The 20773-nt window shown below is 27.2% G+C and overlaps 4 protein-coding genes across 6 annotated transcripts; 2 read left to right on the top strand and 2 right to left on the bottom strand.

Moving 5' to 3' along the window:
* Positions 1–7: 7 nt before the first annotated feature.
* Positions 8–572, bottom strand: LOC129611847 (uncharacterized). Its single transcript, XM_055525240.1, has 3 exons — positions 441–572; positions 253–378; positions 8–199 (listed from the first exon to the last, which is right to left on the bottom strand). Exons 1-3 carry the CDS (start codon positions 535–537, stop codon positions 93–95), a joined length of 330 nt encoding a protein of 109 aa, XP_055381215.1. The 5' UTR covers positions 538–572; the 3' UTR covers positions 8–92.
* Positions 573–1642: 1070 nt separating this feature from the next.
* Positions 1643–4451, top strand: LOC129611834 (presenilin homolog). Of its 2 annotated transcripts, none has more exons than XM_055525218.1 (8): positions 1643–1941; positions 2046–2332; positions 2400–2609; positions 2666–2886; positions 2948–3046; positions 3108–3278; positions 3575–3745; positions 3804–4451. In XM_055525218.1, the coding sequence occupies exons 1-8, from the start codon at positions 1735–1737 to the stop codon at positions 4070–4072; spliced, it is 1635 nt and encodes a 544-aa protein (XP_055381193.1). In that variant the 5' UTR covers positions 1643–1734; the 3' UTR covers positions 4073–4451. The 2 variants fall into 2 exon arrangements, with proteins under 2 accessions (XP_055381193.1, XP_055381194.1); XM_055525219.1 differs by having other exon boundaries at positions 3108–3242; positions 3804–4448.
* A 4626-nt stretch (positions 4452–9077) lies between these two features.
* On the top strand, positions 9078–19003 carry LOC129611878 (transient receptor potential channel pyrexia). Of its 2 annotated transcripts, XM_055525290.1 has the most exons (9): positions 9078–9188; positions 9839–10055; positions 10124–10379; positions 10448–10607; positions 11408–11882; positions 16795–17366; positions 17577–17730; positions 17778–17889; positions 18029–19003. In XM_055525290.1, exons 1-9 carry the CDS (start codon positions 9159–9161, stop codon positions 18891–18893), a joined length of 2841 nt encoding a protein of 946 aa, XP_055381265.1. In that variant the 5' UTR covers positions 9078–9158; the 3' UTR covers positions 18894–19003. The 2 variants fall into 2 exon arrangements, with proteins under 2 accessions (XP_055381265.1, XP_055381266.1); XM_055525291.1 differs by lacking the exons at positions 9078–9188; positions 9839–10055; positions 10124–10379; positions 10448–10607; positions 11408–11882 and adding exons at positions 13667–14290; positions 14353–15048.
* Positions 15120–19820, bottom strand: LOC129611879 (ubiquinone biosynthesis monooxygenase COQ6, mitochondrial). Its single transcript, XM_055525292.1, has 8 exons — positions 19573–19820; positions 19325–19518; positions 19027–19269; positions 16590–16697; positions 16359–16532; positions 15998–16307; positions 15736–15902; positions 15120–15684 (listed from the first exon to the last, which is right to left on the bottom strand). Exons 1-8 carry the CDS (start codon positions 19751–19753, stop codon positions 15655–15657), a joined length of 1407 nt encoding a protein of 468 aa, XP_055381267.1. The 5' UTR covers positions 19754–19820; the 3' UTR covers positions 15120–15654.
* Positions 19821–20773: the final 953 nt, after the last annotated feature.

The following is a 20773-nucleotide window of genomic DNA, read 5'->3' as shown; positions in this document are numbered from 1 at the left end:
CACATACTTATAATAATGAATTTAATAAACTTATATTTAAAATCAAACTATATTTTAATTACTATAACACTACAAATCCAAAAATGTTAAATTTACTTTTTTGTTGAGTTATCGATTTGAACTTCATCTATCTTTTCAAAACCAGATATTCGGATAACTTTCGCTTTATTAACATTAAACATTTTGCTATAATGTTCCGCTAAAATTATTAAGTTAAAAATTTTTACAAAAAACTTAAGCAATTCTTTTTACCTGGTGTCATCCTCAAATCTTCTTCTGATTTTATTCCATGGTATTTAGCCCAATCTCCTTTTCCTTTATATAACATATAGCAAACTAAACCAAAAGCCTGCCATGCAATTATAGCATAACCGAAACCTGTTTGAAAATATATATTTCCAAATTAACTCCATAATTTCAAATTATTTTTTAGTATTTACTTAATCTACGCTTCCATGTGGAGGCAGTGTCGAATGGTATAGGATTAGTATTTTTTCGTACAAGCTTCCGAAGCCATTTCATCTGAAATAAAGTCATTCTTCGAAAATATTTACAATTACTCAATCGACTAATGCGACGACTAAATAAAGAATTTTATTTGTTTACACCATCAGCTGATATGTGCAATTTTGACATTTCTTTCCGATACAGTTTAAAAGTCATAGGTATGTTCGTTCAAACACTTTTCTAAGCTAGAGTTTTGAAATTTGAAAGATAAAATAGGAAAATTATAAAAAAATTTAACTAATTTATTTTGGGTATAATGGCTTTCTCACTTGAATCATAAGTGGGGGACACTGATAAATATTTCAAATATTATATTTGGAATCAAAATACATGTACATATTAAAAAATATCTATAATAAGTATATTCAGTTAAAAAAATATAAGTTTTTTTGCTCAACTTACCAAAATTTACAACAAATTTCCAAAGTTTCAAGTAATATATGGTAATACGATTTCTCCACGTAAGAAAGAGTCAAAGTATTGTAACCAATCCAAAGAAGTTCTTATGTCTAGGTAATCAAAATTACCGACATAATTCAAAAAACTTACCTCTGATTCTACAGCAGGAGCTAAAAAAACCATAAGTCAAAAATATCCCAAAAAGCCCTATCCTTAACTACACCCTACTGTTTGAGCGTGAGTGAGAGGTTGGGCTTTTCAACTGTTTTTGTTCCATGATCTTTGTCAAAAAGCAAGAACTGCCTTAATGAATCATGCCTATCCGACTTCTGGTTTTCAAGATATAGAGCTTTATAATAGAATCTTAAATTTGTTTTCGTTTTCATACATCTAACAAAATCCGAATTTTTATTGCTGCTAACAAAATTACAAGCCTCACATCAGGAATAATATTCCCCACAAGTTATTTGCTATTAAAAAAATTACTTTACTATATTAAAAATCCTGTTAAAGATATTGGTTAAACATTTTTAAATGGTATTTTTTAGGATTTTCATATGATGGTGTGTATAAAGATTAAGTATATTTTGCCACTTTATAATACTTTACTAATACAATGATACGATCGGTAAAAATGTTTCACTCCTACATAGGAGCACTGATACCCGATGTAAACATGCTGATATGATCTTCATCACAAAAAAGTTTGAAAGTCTTTAGCAAACTCTCAAAACTTTGACATTAGATAAAAAATAAAAAAATTTGCAAATTTTGGAAAACCGATTTCTTTTTTGTTGAGAATTTTTTTGTTTATTATTATTTTGGCACATGAATATAAGTAGAAGTATTAAAAACTCATTCGGAAACTTATTGATTGACTCAGAAACTGTACAGGAAGGAAATATTTCGGAAAACACTCCTTTAATGGATGGTCATATCGAAAGAAATATTGGCGAATCAGGTTCCGTGCCTGCGGATAGGCTTGGTAGAAAACGGCGATCTCAAAAAGAAAGTCAAAGTAGTTCAAACTATGGAGTAAGTTAAAAAAACCTAAGTCTGTTAATTTTGACACAAGAAAGTTAAATTTATTACTTTTATTTTTGTTTATATTACTCTTGTAAATTCAATGTAAATGTTAGGCTACATCAAATACATCATCGAATCGAGAGGAAGCAGATATAAATACTAATAATATTAGATTAAGAGCTAGTACAAATAATCCTAACAATCCAATTCGTGAAAATATAGCCGGACCAAGTGCACCAGGTGATAGCAGTAATAGAAATCAACAAGAAGAGGAAGCAGAAGGTTTGAAGTATGGAGCACATCATGTTATAAAATTGTTTACCCCAGTTTCATTATGTATTCTGGTCGTTGTAATTACCATAACAAATATTCCATTTTATACTCAAAAAGATGTTTATCTGTAAGAAAATTTAATTCCAAAACCTTTTATAAATATATTTAATATATTGTAATTTTATTTATGTAAGACTGTATACGCCATTTCACGAGCAGTCAACTAACTATGGAACCAAATTTTGGAATGCAGCGGCAAACTCTTTGATTTTAATAACAGTAATAGTAATTATGACGGTATTACTTATTGTTCTCTACAAAAAAAGGTGTTATAAAACAATTCATGGTTGGTTAATACTATCTTCATTTATGTTACTGTTCATTTTCACATTTATGTATTTAGAGTAAGTATGAATATTATTTGTTTATTTTAGTATTAAAAATAAATTATTATTATTAGGGTGGTCTTAAAGGCTTTTAATATTCCTATTGATTACCCAACAACAATCTTGATACTATGGAATTTCGGCGTTGTGGGAATGATTTCTATTCATTGGTTAGGTCCGTTGAGGTTGCAGCAGGCATACCTGATTTTTGTAGCAGCCTTGATGGCGTTAGTATTTATTAAGTACTTGCCCGAATGGACAACCTGGGCTGTATTAGCTGTTATTTCAATATGGGGTATATTTAATTTACAACCATAATGTTATATAATAAAGCTAAATATCTACTATATTTTTAGATCTAATAGCTGTTTTATCACCTAAAGGTCCTTTGAGAATTTTAGTTGAAACGGCCCAAGAAAGAAATGAACAAATTTTTCCAGCTCTTATATATTCGTGTACGCTTAAACTTAACGAATTTAATATTTTAAATAATAGCATATCTCTTTATTTTTACAGCAACTGTTCTTTACTTTTACATGGGTACACATCTCACAGAGAACGAGAGTAGTACGGAAGCACGACCAAGTGTTAACGCCAATACCTCAAACAGAGTAGTAGAAAATCATGTTTCAAATCGTAATGATGCTGAAGGTACGCCACTTGTGAATTTTTGTTATCAGTTAAATGGTACTTAACATTTTTTATACTTAAATTATTTGAGTAAGAAATTTTATGATGCTTCGCTTTTTGCACAACATCTAGTAAGTGTTTATAACCAATATGTTTTGGTTAAAATCATAAGGTTATAGCTCAAATTAATGTCGCTTACATAAACGAAATTGTGTTGTTTACATAATACATAATAATATTGCTCAACAAAACATAGCTTTGTAGATATTGCCGGAAAAAAAACTAAATATATTAATAATTTTAGTGGTATTTAATTGTAACATTGTAAATAAAAAAAAATACATTTTTTTTAGAAACTGATGCTGGGTTTACGCAAGAATGGGCTTCAACAGCAAATGAGCGAATTAATAGGAGGCAGGTTGAAGTACAAGCTAATGATTCTGGCAATCCAAATCGATCAGTTGAATATCGTACTATAACTCGAGAAACGAATAATGTTAATCAACCAGAGCAAGAAGAAGAAAGTAAAATTCACATAAAATATTTTAAATATTATTAAATACATTTGCAATTTGCTTTTAGGAGGTATAAAATTAGGGCTCGGTGATTTCATATTTTACTCTGTATTAGTTGGGAAGGCCTCAAGTTATGGAGATTGGAATACAACAATTGCGTGTTTTGTAGGAATACTTATTGGTTTGTGTTTGACATTACTCCTATTAGCAATATGCAGAAAAGCATTACCAGCACTGCCAATTTCTATTACATTTGGATTAATATTTTATTTTTCTACGAGTGCAGTTGTACAACCGTTTATGGATAAGTTAGCAGCAGAGCAAATATTTATATAATTTTATAATTTAAGTTTAATTTTTTTTTTAAATTATATCTTATATTAATAGAAGAGTAGATAGATTTTTATTAAAATACTTATTATATATGTATGTATTAACATACATACATATATCAAAAAATTAAATAACATTTAAATGAAATAGCAATTAATTAATATCAAACATGCTTTAAGTAAATTGAAATTAAATATATTTAAATAAAATATAGACACTTTAAATTTTTATTTTTAATTGACGCTGATTTTTTTAATTTAAAAATTTGAAGAACTAACCATATGAAGCAATAACTATTAAAATTTAACATCAATTATTTTTTTATAAAAAAAAATAAATATTATCATTCCTTATTAAAAATTTTATTTCTAAATTATTTAATCCTGTAAAGTGAATAAAATTAAAGCTAAATAATCAAGACATACTTAATAAAAACATGTAGTTTCTTTTGTTTCCGTTGTTTTGGCAAATGATTACAGTACTCTAATTAAAACTAGCTTAAAAGAGAGAGGTTTACTTTTTTATGGTAACTTACAGAAACTTGTAGGAATCTTAAATCTGCCTTTTATAGATCAATTATACAATACAATGAAGTTACTAAATTACTTCTTATTTTTATTATTCACAATATATTATATAATACATTAATATAAATACATTTAATGGACATAAACCTGGGAGTACCGCAAGGATTAATCTTTAATATACTGCTATTTAGTTTATACATAAATTAAATTTATAAAACAGTTGAATATTCAAAATTAGTACTATTGCAGTATATGTAATCAGTGATGACGTTAACACGATTGTGAAAAAAGGTTAAATTATGATACAAATAAATTAAGTCAAAATTAAATATTGCGAAAACTAAAGCTATGTTGATTATAGAAAAAGTTTAATTAGTAATAAATGACGAAAAAATTGAAATAGTTTACCAAAATAAATATTTAGGAAGTTGACAAAAAACTTAAATTCGGTGAGCAAATTCACTATATTTGGAAATTATATCTTATTATAATAAATTATTTCAAAATGACTAGAAAAAGACTGACAATCTCAAATGCTATGCATATATCACCTCGAGTACAGTTAATCTGTTCTTCTTGTAGTTACAAAACAAATGAAGAACAGATATCGAAAAATGCAAAAAAAAGCGATGCGGAAAATATTACAGTTAAATATTAATACGTCAATTAACTTCTTACTAGAAACTCTTAATTTGTTAACTTTGGAACAAAAAATTAAAAAAAAAATTAGCCATTATTGTTTTAAAATCAAGAAAAAAATGCATCCAAAGTATTTATATGAAAAAATAATTTATGCGGCGGAACAACGACAACATTAGCCCGAATCTTTTACAAAGCAGTAATGCGTAGAAAATGTTAATGGTTCTAAATGTATAATGATCTCCCAACGAATTTGAAGCAGATAAAGATTAAATGAATTTAAAAGAAAAATTATATTGTAAATTAACAACAATAATAATGTGGTTAACTATTAATTTTCTAAAATTTTTATAAAATAAACTAATTTTCTTTTTAAACTCTACCATTTTATAAATACTAAGTTGAATTTTTTACAATTTTTCTAATATGTACATGTATAATTTTATTATTAATAATGCAGTTGTTATTAATAACCAGTTATGTTATGTATATAAACAATTAAATAAATAAAATTATGTGTAAACTCTAAATATTTTCCTCAAAAATATCCCGAAAACTTCATAGTTTCCTTAATATATAATATATTTAAAATAATATAGGTATATAAATATATAAGTATATATTTAATAAATATAGATGTACATACTTATAATTACCGATCAATGAATGAAAAGCTTTATATTTATTAAATTTAAGAAAAATTAATATACACGTGCCAGTACTATAAATAGATTGGTACAATTATATAATAAACTCTTATATTTAGATGTTCCGTAAAAAATTTCGCGAAAAAAAACTTTCTTTTCTGTTACGGAAATCTAGTCTATCGATCGATCTCAACCCGATAACTTGCAACTGAAACAATTTGAAATTATTATTGTAATAAAATCTTATAGAACTTTTTTTTAATATATAATAATAACGTAGTAACGATAATTTAAATTAATTAACATTATATTTGTGGTTTATATACAAATATAGTTTGTACGTATAATAATGTATGTACTTTTCATGTACACAAATAAATATTTAGTAAAATCGTGTAAATTAACAGTGTAACAAAACATGGATAAAGTGATCATAAATTTTGCGATTTTATAACAAAAAAATAAATAAATATTAAAATAAATAATTTAAACTTTGCAAAAAAGGGAAAAATGATTAACGCCATTTTATAGATTACAACTTAGATAAAAATAACGGTGATACAATTTTAAAAAAATATTTAATTTTCTATTGTGTTTACTTAAGTGAATTTGTAATGAGATTTTTTTTTTATATATACAAATTAATATTTTAAAATAAATTAAAATAAAAAATGTTGTTTTTTAAATTAGACTTAAATTTCTTCAATATAACCGAAAAAATTATATTGAATTATATAAATAGACTTACCAAAAATTTTTTGTATTTTAAATTTTTTTATTATTAAAATAAAAAAAATCCTTTTAATTCTTTTAAAGTACATAATTTAAATATCGAAAAACAAGAAATTAAATAACATTTTTTAAAAATAGATAAATTTATGCTTTTTGTTTACAACACAAGAAAAAACAACAAGCTGATCGTATTATAAACAAAGTGTTATAATAATATATGCATATATTGAAATAATAATTGAAATCAATAATAGTGTTATACTTATACATACGAGTACATATATATATATAATTATGTATATCTTTTATACAATATAATATTATTAACATTACATTAAGAACACTTAATGTGAAGCACGAGACATGAAAAAAATACACAAAAAATTAAAGTAGGAACAATTTTCATTTTCTTAACCCAGTCATACACAAAAAGCTCCTCCCTGGAAAAATAAAACCTTTAATACGTGATAAAACAATAAATTTATTTATATTTAATTTACTATTTAAATAAATAAAATCCAATACCGTTTTACAGTGAATTCAAATCATTCAATTTAAATTTTTTAAAAGTATTGTAATAATTCAATGCTATTCATCGCTGTTTTATAATTCACATTTACAGAATGATCGTGTATCTCACTTTTTTACTCATTTTTTATTCACTTTCAAATCAGAATTTTCGGCTTTTCTAATGGATTTTTTATTATTCCAATAAAATTACTAATTTTTTTAATTGGATTTTTGCATTTTTTCTCAAATTATCGACTGATTGTTTCCCTTTCAAAATGTGAAATATGAAAAACTTTTTTATATAATTTAAAAATAAAACGAGATACGCAATCGGAATAATTTTTCTCACTCGAAAATTACATTATACAAGTACGAGTACATAATTGTTACTCACTTTCCGAGAAAAATAGCGGGATTATTATTTTTAATGTCATCATTAAAAAATGAGATTTAAAAATAGTTGCCATTGTGCATTGTAATTTCATATGGAAAAATTCGGCGTCAACATTGAAAAAAACAGAATGATCAGCAACACTGTCTACCATTCATTCATTTTTTTTTTGGCCAAAGTTAGATTGGCGAAGGACGATAAACTTTATCGTCCTGTGTCGATAATTAGCAAAGAACCAGAAACTTTATAAAGTTTTTAAAAATTTTTAACAGCTTTCTTATACCAGACGGATTTTATTTGTCTTTGACTCTTTTTTCCTTTCATTCAAATTTTTATGAGAATGATGATAAGGACCTCAGTTTTGATAAAGCCTATGTATATGCACACGGATTCCATATACACACATTCATATATGAAGGGTTTATATACAGCACCAGTAAAGTATGTTTTCTTTAAATTGCATACACTTTTTTCTTTTAATGTATTAAAAGAAATAGAAAATCATTATATTTCGAAAAAAATACAAATATAACTTCAATAAAATTTTTTTTTTATCGCATTTAATTCAGAAAAATTTTAATTCTGCTATGAATTTTATATTTAATTAAAGATTTACCGCCTGTACAACATTTAATATATTACATATTTTACGTGAATGTATAAATAGCTTTGTGGTGCCAAGGACGACCGCTCTGCCACTTTGAGCCGTCTAGATTTGAAGTTATTATTGGCAGGTGTACTGACTGAACACTGTCTCTCCAATGTTCATTGAAAAGGATCGGTATAGCGGACAGCGAAATGTGCCGTTTTTTGCCTAAAATAGGACGAACATCTTTCGTGCTTCCTCTTCTGGCCAAAAAAAAAAATTTCAAAAAAAAAATACATATATAAATAAAGACCTTTTAATCAATATCACAACTTTTTACCTTTTCCAATTTAGTTAAATTTGCATTATTTAATAATATAACTTTAATTTATTTATGTATATAGTGAAATATTGAGGATAAACGACAATGAATTTCTATAATTAATGTGTGATAGGAGATTTAAAAATTTCTACATATACATACTTTTTTCTGGTACTTATTAATTCACTAAATGTTTTAAATGCGAAATCTTATATGATTCATATGATATTGTAAAAACAAAAAAAAAAATAAATTTAAAAAAATTTTTTTGGGAATTTTGCATCACTGAAGATTGTTATATTTGGAGTTTAATAACAAAAAAAAAGAACAGAAAACGAAAATTAAACAAATTCCAAATATATCGACATCAAATTCATAAACATATTAAGGCCAACAACGCAAATAAATAAATTCCCTAACTATATAATTTGTTTGTATTACCAATATTGTACCTAAGTATTAAGAATTGAGCAAATAGCCTTCGTGGCCAGTACTTTATTGTACTGATTTTAATTTTTATATTGTAATTAATCTTTATAAATTAATAATTAAAAATTAAAAAAGAAATTTTATATATGAACATACATACATACACATTTTTGCTTGGATCATACATAATACGTATGTACATACATACATACATAAATGTAATTAATCTAGTGCAGATCTTAAAGTTTAATATAATTTTTTTTAAAGTTGTACTGAAGTACTTAAGTTGTTAATATTAAATTAAAAATGAACATGGAAAATATTGGATTTTCTCTGGTAAGTACTTTACATTTTAATATTTTTATGCATGGAATTTATTGTTATAAAAAAGAATCAAATAAAAATTGAATTATTGAAAATTATGATATTCTCTTACATTATGGTAATTAGTTGTTAAAAATATATTCTTACGTACTCAAGTAGATATGTTCATACATAATATTTTACCTTTCAACATATTCTCTTACATAAATTTTTGAATTTTGTACCGCAAAATCTAAATATTTTCCATATTAGTTTAAATAAATTCAAAACTAATTACATATTTAATTATAAGTACTTACAAGCAGCAATATATACATTTTTGGAATGCATATCGATGCTTCCATTAATAGTTATCCTAAGTCAGCTTAGACTATTTTAGTGTTACCAAGTACAAAACTACTTCAACCGTAAATCCGTTGAAATCAGTTGAAAAACGGAAAATCAGTTCTACTTTTTGTAGTTGGAATATCTCAGAATTATTTTAAAAATTACCATGCAAAACTATGCATGGAACTATGGATAACTTAAAACGTATCCGTTTTCGGTATGGACATACGTATATACATATATATGTATTTATATACATATTTTTTAATCAAAAGTATTTTATATTTCTCTCTCAATATTTTGTTCACAAATTTTTATTTCTAAAATTACATTAGCATGGGGGGTGGCATGACTCTGCCGATCTATATGATAAAGGAAGTATTTCAAGTGAAGATTCCAGTGAAGGTGTATGTAATGAAGAGTTTCATCAGTTTTTTCATCGGCATCAAAGAAGCCATATAATATGGGATCCTAAAGAAATTGAATTTAATTTAAAAGAATCGCCAAATGGAAGTGAAATTTTAAGAATTTTAACGATTGGATGTTTAGATGGTAAAAATATTTTTTTTTTGTTTTTTGAAGATTAATAAAATAATTTTTAACATTTAAAATTATAATAGATTTAAAACCAGGATCCATTGAAGTGAATTTAGCTTTACTATTTTCGTGTTGGTATAAATGCACGGATAATGCGATAAGTTTACTAGAAAATTTTTCTCCAAATCCAAATTGTACTGATTCTAGGGGCAGGACTCCTTTACATTTTGCATGTAGTAATGGAGACGCAATTATAGCAAAAACTTTGTTAGATCATGGAGCTGAACCAAATTGTTGGGATAAACAAAATAAAGGGACCCCATTGCATTGTGCTGCAAGGTTGGTTTTTTTTTTGTGTTATTCATTAATTTGGTTTTAAGATAAACATAATTCGTTGTATTTCATAGTGCCGGTAGTGTTGAGTGTATATTATTATTATTGAAACGGAAAGCATCTATTAATGTTGGAATTGAGAAAAGAACTGCTTTACATTTTGCGATAGATAAAAATGCCGTTGATTGTGTAGAAACTTTATTAAAATACGGAGCAGATCCAAACACGCCACAGGTAATTTACTTTTCTGCTACACATCTTTCGTATTGTTATAATATATAAAGTCACTAAAGAAATTTAGTGTTGCGGAATTTAGTGTTTAGAAAATACAGTTGCGGATAAAAAAAGATGTACATTTATGTAAAATAATTTTTTTTGAATGAATGAATGCGAACACAATTTTCATTCAGTTAATAATATGCAAATCTATTCAAAAACCAAAAATTTTAGTTATCTTCAACTTATTTTAAAAAGTAAAAACAACTTATATAAATCAAATAAGTATGTTGGGATGGGAAGCCCTTTCAATAATTTTAGACATTTTATTTAGCAGATCATAAAGCACCCAGTTGCGAAAGTTTTGGTTTGTTATCATTGTTAAAACAAAATAGCATTTTTATTGATCAAAAGTTGAATTTTCAAAAAAAAAATCTATTTTGCTACATAAAAACCTCTTTTAGGCAATTTCACGTACTACTACAATTTTACACAAAATTTTTCAGGACCCCAAAACTTCACAAGGCGATTAAGTTTGCTAAACTTTAATGTGTACATATTTTAATTTTATATGCATGTTCATATATGTACATACTTGTATACATAAAACAATTTAATTAACCTATTTGATAAAGAAGACCTATATAATGTATGTACAATTTTTAAATAAGTTTGAGTAATTAAAAAATACTCAAAAACAACAATTTCTTAAATACTCTGTAAAGTAGTATACTATGCATGTGTAAAAAATGCTAGAAATGTTGGGTGTTTATTTGATTAATCTTATAAAAAATTTTCACACTTATTTTTCATTTAAGGTTTTCACAGAAACACCATTGCATACTGCATGTGCCTTGGGTCATACCGAATGTGCTAGATTATTATTAAATTATGGAGCAGATGTAAGATCTAGATATGGAAAAAGAAAACTTACGGCACTCCATTTGGCTGCTGAAGATGATTATGTAGACTGTGTTAAAATTCTGTTAGATAAGGGAGCACAGGTTGATGCAAGAAATGCTGATGATCAAACGCCATTACATTTAGCTTGTCTTTCACAATGTGTTGAAACTGTAGAAATATTAATAAAATTTGGTGCGGATGTTAATGCAGTTTACAAGGATGGAAGAACCGCACTTCATGCAGCAATTGTAAAACAAACTAGATGCCTAGAATGTGTAAATAAATTAATTCAAGCTGGTGCTGAAGTTAATAAATCGGATAACTATGGATATACTCCTTTACACATAGCAGCTTTAAATGAGTTTAGTAATTGTGTTCAATTATTAATAGGTGAGTTTGCATTAACGGTTTTTATGTATTTTTTTTCTACTGAATTTGAAATGAAAAATAATGTTGATTACTTTATTCATTAATAATTATTATTAGCAACTCATTTAGCTCAAGCAATTTTGTTGAAGTTATTGCACTTTTTAAGTTTTGAAAGATTTTTACATATTATGTATCTACATATATGTATGGTAAAGATCGGAGACCGGATCGATCCTGTTGTCATTCCATTAATTTATTTCTTTCATTTCATTGAAATCTGCTGAAGAAAAAAAATACGTGCTGAAAAACGATGGATTGAATCTTTTAACTTTTTTGTAGTTAAGGGCAAACGTTAAAAAACATTTGATATTTTTAGTTGTTATTTAAATTTACCGTGGACAATACAAAGTGCGAAAGAATTTTTACATTACACGACATTTTGAAAAATATTAACAAGAAGAATTTTTTAGCTTACTTGCTCTCAAATACCATCAAATGTAAGACCACAACAAAGCAACAAAAGTTGGTAACACCAATAACGTACTAAGGATCCTTTTTAACGGATAGATGACAGGCATTGTTTAGACGATTTTTCTCTATACAAGACTAGTGACTTCAATTTCGAGTTCAAGAATGAGATATTGTTGAGTTCAACAGAAATGAAATCATAAGTTTCTAACTTGAGGACTTCTAAAAGTAATAATAGTTTGCAACAGTTTATGGACTTAGGTTTTCAGGTATTGAATCATTGAAGCAGGATATGAGTGCACTTGAGAATGATGAAGGAAAGCTTTGTATAAAAATTGCGGCAAGCCTTGACATCTCTTTTGATACATATATGTAGGTATAATCAGACCAGCATCAGCTTCAATACAAGGGCTGCTTGGTGTCAAATTAGTATTTCTATGAGTTATGAATAATTCCTGGGTGGAATAATTCCTACAGTGACTACATTGGCAGCTATTTTTTTTTTTATTAATTAAAGTTTCGGAACACATGTCAAAATTCTTGTAGAATATATAAATGAGATTGCTCGCTAATGGAGCGAAATTACCGCTGTGAACCCAGCCGACAACTGTAAAATAACCCATAATCCTATTTTATCGCTGGCGGATTTTTTTTGACATAATATTGAACTGTTGATTTCGCTGTTGTTCTGGATTAACAACGAATATCGTCCGCCGTTTCTGGTCATTGCTTAATTTTGTTTTTAACACTAGTGTCGGTGACCTTATTATATTACATTTTGTGTTTCGTATGGTGTATTTTACACGAGTTCAGAAGAATTCGCCGGAAATTTAATATTTGACAGCTGTGTGTTCACACATAACAGATTTTAATTTTTTAAGTGCATGTCTCTGTTTAATTTTATTTGAAAAAGGCAAATTGTTTGACGTAAGAAAATATGAAGGCCTCAATATTTTAAAAATTATGAAAATGCAGCAAGGATATGAGAAGAAGAAAATATAAGTCATTATGATTTCATTTATATATTTATATAGTTTACTATTCATTTATATATTTATATAGTATATATTCGAGTGTAGCCGTAATCATGTAAATTAAGTCTTCAATGCAATTATTTCAAAATAATTAATGATTTAATAATGCACATAAAAGTAGTGGAAGTCCTTAGCTTCTCAGAGGCTTGTATATAACTTGGCATTGCACAGTGAAATTTCGAGATTCCATTTCAATATCAATCTCTTTTTTTACTATTAAAAACATTTTATTAGAATTTTGAGTTTCGATAAATAATTTTTGTTTTCAATTTTTGTAACAAAAGTCAAATGAAGTGAACTAGTCTTAAAATTTTTAAAATATTTTTCTGGTGTAATTTTTGTTGCTTGTATTGTAGTTGCACAAAATGTTGGCAGCTCTGAAATTATTGAAGTTGCTTTAAAATGACAGTCTGAGTTGTTTAAAAAGCGGTTTTTCGAAAGATGGAATTTTTAAAAACATTGTTTAAATTTTGATAATATTAATTAACATAAAATACAATTCATAAAAGTTATAATTGATAAAAGGTTCAATGGCTGAATATAAAAAAATTAATCAAGAATTAGCGGTTCGAAATAGTGATTTAAGATTAACGATCGCAGAATTGAACAGAGAAATAGTGTTTTTAAACGAAATTATAGTTCAATTGAAAAGTGAAAATGCTAGCATTAAAGATTCTGTTAAAAAGATATTAGCAAACTCTTATTGCAAAATACTGACCGAAGTATGTGGTATGCCAAATGTAATTGTGAAGAATAATACTGCTTTTTCCTCAAATTTTATGTCACCTAATCAAAATGCAAGTAATAGTCAAAATAATGAAGAAAGTTGTGCCGGTTCTTCTAAGTCCAATGGAAATGTAGCAGAAACATCAAACGCCGATAATTCGCCTTCAAAAAATGTTACAAGATCTCGAAGGGGTCGAACTAGTAAGTTCCTACTTTTTATAAAACAATTAAAGACTTAACTTTGTTTATAATGAATGTTTTAGAACCACAGAACTGTTTGCTATTACCTCAAGAAAATGAAAATAACTTGAATAATCCTAAAACCATAAGAAATGATTACGAAATAGAAAATTTAAAATTTAATGGGATAGAAAAAGACGAAACTCGAAGACATTTACAAACTATAATTGAGGAAGAAAATTCCGCTCGCAGCAGCTACAGTAACACAGCCAAATTAGAAAATGATAATACTTTAACACAATTGAATACAATTGTCTCTAAAACAAACCAAACTTGTAGTTATGGTGAAAATTCGTATTTAAATAATACAAAAGAAATGAGTTCTCTTTTATTTCACAAAACATTTAGTGATACAACATTGAATCTTCTTTTGAATGCTCCTTCAAGTACACCTTTTAAGAAACGAAAAACTCCTCGTGATGACAAGATTTTTTGTAAAATACCTGTGGTTAAAGTACGTCGATTGCATAAAAAAGATCTCATGCCGTTAATGATACCAAAAAAAAGAATTCCTAGTACTAAACTTTTAAAAGGTAAAGTGACAGTTAACACAAGCAAAGAAAGTATAAATTTAACAGATAAAGCCATAAAATCTGAAAACAACGGTGAGTCTTTGAAAGATGATATTCACCTTCGCCCAAGACGGAGGGCTGCACCAACATGTTTCAAAGAAATTACACTTAAAACAAAGATGAGATATGATCCAAAAAAAGAAATTTGTAAGATTTGATCGTTTGTAGGTCTTTAATTTTTAATTTGTTTTTGTTTTCAGAAACATGGAAATACCAATTTTAAAAAAGTAAAGCTATGATGAAGAATAGGGTTATATTGAACTATTTTACAAACTTAACTAAAAAATCATTTTATTTTTGAAATATTTCATGTACTTTATTAATTTATGTAATACTACCATAGAACAAAAAACATAAGAGCAAAAATATTATGAAAAAAAATCTATCCAAATGAAATTTTTTTATGCAAATAATCTTGCAAAAAATACAAATTAAAAAAATGGTCCATTATTTATTATACGTGAAAGTTGCTTTTTTATGCCTATGGTAGGTACCTCGAATTTTGTATTGTACGTACATTAAGTATATAATATTCTGTTCTATATAAAAATACATAATATTATGCTATTAATTAGAATATTACATTTTTCTGTTAAAAATTTTAAAGGTTTAATTTAATTAAAAATCATATGTTTCGAAAAAGATATGAGTACATATGTGTTAAATTATGTCGAATATATGAACTGAATAAAACTAATAATAAAAATTACTGCGTTAATAATAATAATTAATATTATTTCTTTCTATTCGTATTTATCCCATAGCACGTTCCATAAACAATTTCTAAAAGTTAAAAACAATTTATTATCAAAAATGTTGATATTTTTTACTTACTTTCAATGGTGGCATGTTCTGAGTAAACTGTAAGCCCAAGCTCCGTAAAAGTACAATTGGCGAAAACGTTGTGCTATATAAATTTTGAATACCATGAACTCCCAACATAATTGGTAAATTTTTTAACAATCTTTCTTGCTCATATTTTACAAGATAGTGTAAATCACCTTTTTCGTTTAATTTTTTTCAATGATATGCAACGATTTATGAATCATTAATTTAATATTGAAAAAAAAAAAATACATTATATTCTTTTATATACCTAATTTTGAACCATTGTAAATGGTATCATTTAGTATTCTTGTTAAGCATTCCACATCCCCGAAACCCAAATTGACACCTTGTCCGGCTAATGGATGAATTCTATGAGCAGCATCTCCTACTAAGGCAACATTATGATTAACGTATGAAGCCGCATGCCCAAAACCGAGTGGAAAACAGGCTCTTGAATTTTCTATAACAGATTTGACGCGTGGAGGATATTGTTTTATACTTTTAGAAAAACCATTAGTTAATGATTCCAAAAAATTAAGTGCATACTTTGTTAGATCATCTCTTGGATACTCCTTAATCTATTAAAGAATTATTTAAATGTAGAAATTAATATAAGATGTGAGACTAACAAAAGATTCGTTCAAAGCGTTAACAAATTCTTCCGATGACATCAATTTGAGCTTTTTCGCATGTTCCGGTGTCGTAGTCCACACTAAAGAGCTGAAATTATCACTCAGTGGCAACATAGCTACTGGCCCCGTGGGAATAAATCTTTGCCAAGCTACGTTGTTTCCGTCACCTATCTGTTCAAAAAATAATTTGAATTTTGATGAATTATAATAAAATATAAATGTATTTACTTCTTCTAGTTCTAATGTGGCAACCAATCCCATCTGGTTATAATTTTCACTGTAGTAGGTGACACCCATTTCCTTTCTGACTAGTGAATTAGCTCCATCTGCGCCCACCTAAAATAGAAAAAAAAATTATAATTTTCAATCGAATTTAGCATACATATACATATGTGGAATAATCTCTAAGCAAACAATTATTTTCTATTTGTAGACAACGGTGGTGATATCACTTCCAGGACAAATGGAGGTATTACAGCTTTATCATTCATAGTTCGTCGTACACCAGATATTATTCCGAAATTCATTGCAAAACTGGATTCATCAATTAAAGTGAATGATCATGAAATTGGTGATGTTGACTGTGAAATTAAATTAGATTTTCGCCAACTAGTACCAAACACTGAACGTGGGGAATCTGAGCTAATAATGTCATTCATTGAAGTTGGGCAAAAAAGAATTTTAACTCATCCACTATGTGAAACGTTTTTATTTTTAAAGTGGCGCAGAATTAGAAAGTTTTTTTTAATGAGTTTATTTTATCATGCAGCTTATGTATTATTATTTTCATTATATGTAACTGGAGTTTATGTCAAGAGCTGCTTAGATGACGCAAGCTGTCGTCCATCAAGTTATAGTTCAGTGGTTGGTTACTTTGTTGTTGTTTTGAATTTAGCTCTAACTGGACGAGAATTCTTTGAAATGGGTCACGGAATTTATGCATACGCAAAGTATTGGGAAAATTGGTTACAATGGACGATTATATTAGGGGTATTTCTTTGCGTGGTATGTTAATAGCTTACATTTATATAATGTTACATCTACGTAAGTGTGTTGAGAGATTAAAAATAATTGTGCAATAAAGTTTTAAAATAGAAAAATGAACTGTAAAATTACTTTTGATATTCACAATATGGTAGATGCACCGTAGACGTACACACATATATATGTAAGAATATGTATATGCTTTTAGATGTTTTATATTTTATTTCTTAGACGCCTGACACAATTATAGCAAGAGACTTAGAAAAGGTTCCTAAGTGGCAATTTCACATAGCAGCAATTATAATATTTTTAGTTTGGTTGGAGTTAATGATGCTTGTCGGAAGATTTCCAATTTTCGGACTGTATATACAAATGTTCACAAAAGGTAAAAAGTTATCCAAAAAAAACAAACTTATTTGTTTATTATTGCAGTTGCTGTAAACTTTGGAAAATTTCTACTAGCTTACTGTTGTCTTTTAATAGCTTTCGCATTGAGTTTTTCTGTGTTATTCAGTAGATACAAAGCATTCAAAAGCATCCCTTGGTATGTATTTTTACTACTTACATTTTAAGTATTAGCAAAAGAAAAGCGTTTGGATTTATTGTTACCAAAATATTTAGTTTATTGTTACCAAAATATTCGATAATATCAATTGTTTTAATTCATTGAAACCTTATTTTAGGTCATTTCTTAAAGTAGTAACGATGATGGCTGGCGAATTGGAATTTGAAGACATATTTTACGGAGAAGAAGAAGATACGAAGTCTGGAGATGCTTCTTCGGATCTCTTACAAGCTGATACAGAAATTATATCATTTCCAGTGACTTCTCACATAATATTTTTGGCTTTCGTTTTACTTGTCACCGTTATTTTAACAAATCTTGTTGTTGGTTTGGCTGTAAGCGATATTCAAGGACTTCAAGTTTCAGCTGGCTTAGATCGATTAATAAGACAAGCCGAATTAGTTTCTAGGCTAGAAGGTTTATTTTTTTCTCGTCTCTTAAGAAAAACTCCTCCAAAGTTATTGTCTTTATGTCAACGAAGTGCACTTCTTCGAACATCACGGTATCAATTACAATTTATGACAAGACCGAATGATCCTCGGGACACTCAATTGCCAGAGGATATAAAATTAAACATATTTAAACTTGTTGCTGATCGGAGGGATCGTAACCAAACTATTCGTAGAAGAAGATGTGAAGACAATTTTGATACATTTCAAAGAAGTGTTGGTAGATACGATTATTCAATGGGAATAAACTGTTCCAAAGAGGATACCTGTGCCCTCCGACCCCGTTCTATAGCTTTTTCAAGGCAACGTTTATTTTCTGATAATGAAAAAGGCATGAATAAAATAAAACTTACTGCTAAAAATTCAATATTTGACTCAACGGAATCTGATGAACTAAAAGACATTAAAACTCAATTGAGAGATATGAAAGCAAAGTTCGACAAATTTACGGAAATTTTATCAAAGAAAATGAACGTTACAGCGGAAGAGCTGTGCAGAATAAAAATGCAATTAGATCAAAGATCGCAACACTAAATGTTTCACATATTTAATAAAATTAGTTTAATTTTTTACGGCGAAACCATTTTTTTTTGTAATTTTTGTATAAATTAATTTGTTAATTAAGAAAAAATATATGAAAATATGCTATAAAGTTACTTATACTTGCCAACAAATCGCATTTAATTTTTTCATCGCCTTTTAAATAAACCGACCAAAAATTCTGAAAACTTCCTTGACAAAATTTTACACCTTCTATTTTACTTAAATTTTTAATTTCAACATTTTTGCACTTTTCTAACTCTTGGCAAACAGCGTGAATGACCAAATCGTTTTCAACAATATAAGCAACATCATTTTCAAAATTATCATTATTAAATGAAATGGAAGCAGTCGAACTAGCATCTGATACCTATAAGATTTTTCTGTTTTGCAACCGCAAAATTTTAGTAAATTATTTAGCATACTTGCATTTGTTTTACTGGTTTGTGCCTTATATCAGATATTGTTGACCAAGCACCAATATTTTTCATTAATTTTACAGTGGCATGATTTAGAGCTGAAACTCGATTTCCATATTGGCTATTACAATCAAAAGGTTTAAACGGTGGAGCGCCTTCTAAAAGTAATACTTTGCATTCTGAAAGGAATTTGCTTTTACCTAAAATAATAATTAATTATTTTATTATTTTATACTAGAATACAATATAAAAACCTAAAGCGCAAGCTAAAGTGGTTCCAACTAATCCTCCTCCTGCTATAATAATATCGTAATGCTTATGTGAATCACTAAATTCTTTACTGCTTTCAATAGAATTAATTTTATTTTGAGTATAAATATTTCTTAGATTTATTTTAATAATTTTATTGCATGGCAAAATATTCCTTAATGCCATTATTTCTTTTATTTATAATTTATACTACTTTTATTATTTACACTACTCTTATTTCTTCATAAATTTGTCAGCTGTTATGTGTGTAATATGAATATCAAATACACTTCCTTCAGAAATCAGAACGCTTTATTAATCCAATTCACAATAGCTATTTTTAGTACAAAATTTCATAAAAACGAAGACAATGTGACTGTGAATATACATATAGTTTCATACTCTTTGATTTAACCTAGCAAAATAAAGGTATAATTTTATCAAGCTTATTTTGATATAACTTGATTATTTACGGAATTCTCAAGTAAATTGTTTATCATGAATTATTATACAATTTAATCATTTTTGTAATAAACTTTTTGCATAAATTTCTATATGTAGAATTTTATGATATGACTTGTTTACACATATACGCTTCCAACTTAACTGATGAAAACAATTTATATAAAAACTTTATTAATTTAAAAATTTAAAGTAGTATTCAATTTATTGTGCAGGAATCGAAGCATATTGCAATGATGTAAAAAGGCAAATTCTGTGCAATCATTGCATTCCCGTTTTCATAGACCTATTGGCAAAAATATAAATACATAACGGAATTAACGAAAAACCAATAACGTAATTGGTTTTCAATAACCTAGTTGTTAAACATTCATTTATTATCTCAACCATATCAGAAGTGCCAGAAGATTTGAATTTTTTAAAATTACAAAAAAAAACAACATAATGACAAAAGTTGAGAGATATTGGAATAGTATTTTGCTTTCTATTTGTATGTTCAATTGCTCATAAGTACATAGTTTGTCCTACATAGCACGCTTCACACTCTTGGCAATTTATTTTATATATTAAGTGTGATTGATTCATTTTGTCTTTTTTATCTTTAAGTTTGGTGTAAAGTTTGTGTACTCCGGTTTTGTTATAGAAAATAAATTTGTTGTTTTGCATATACGGTTTGAAGACATTTTTGATTTTGTATGCTATTTCAGGAATATATTGAAATTTTAAAAATTTGGTGTTGTGTCA

Source organism: Condylostylus longicornis, unplaced genomic scaffold, assembly GCF_029603195.1.
Source record: "Condylostylus longicornis isolate FDR11 unplaced genomic scaffold, ASM2960319v2 ptg000055l, whole genome shotgun sequence".
Taxonomy (NCBI): Eukaryota; Metazoa; Arthropoda; class Insecta; order Diptera; family Dolichopodidae; genus Condylostylus; species Condylostylus longicornis.
This window is presented reverse-complemented; position numbering and strand designations above follow the sequence as displayed.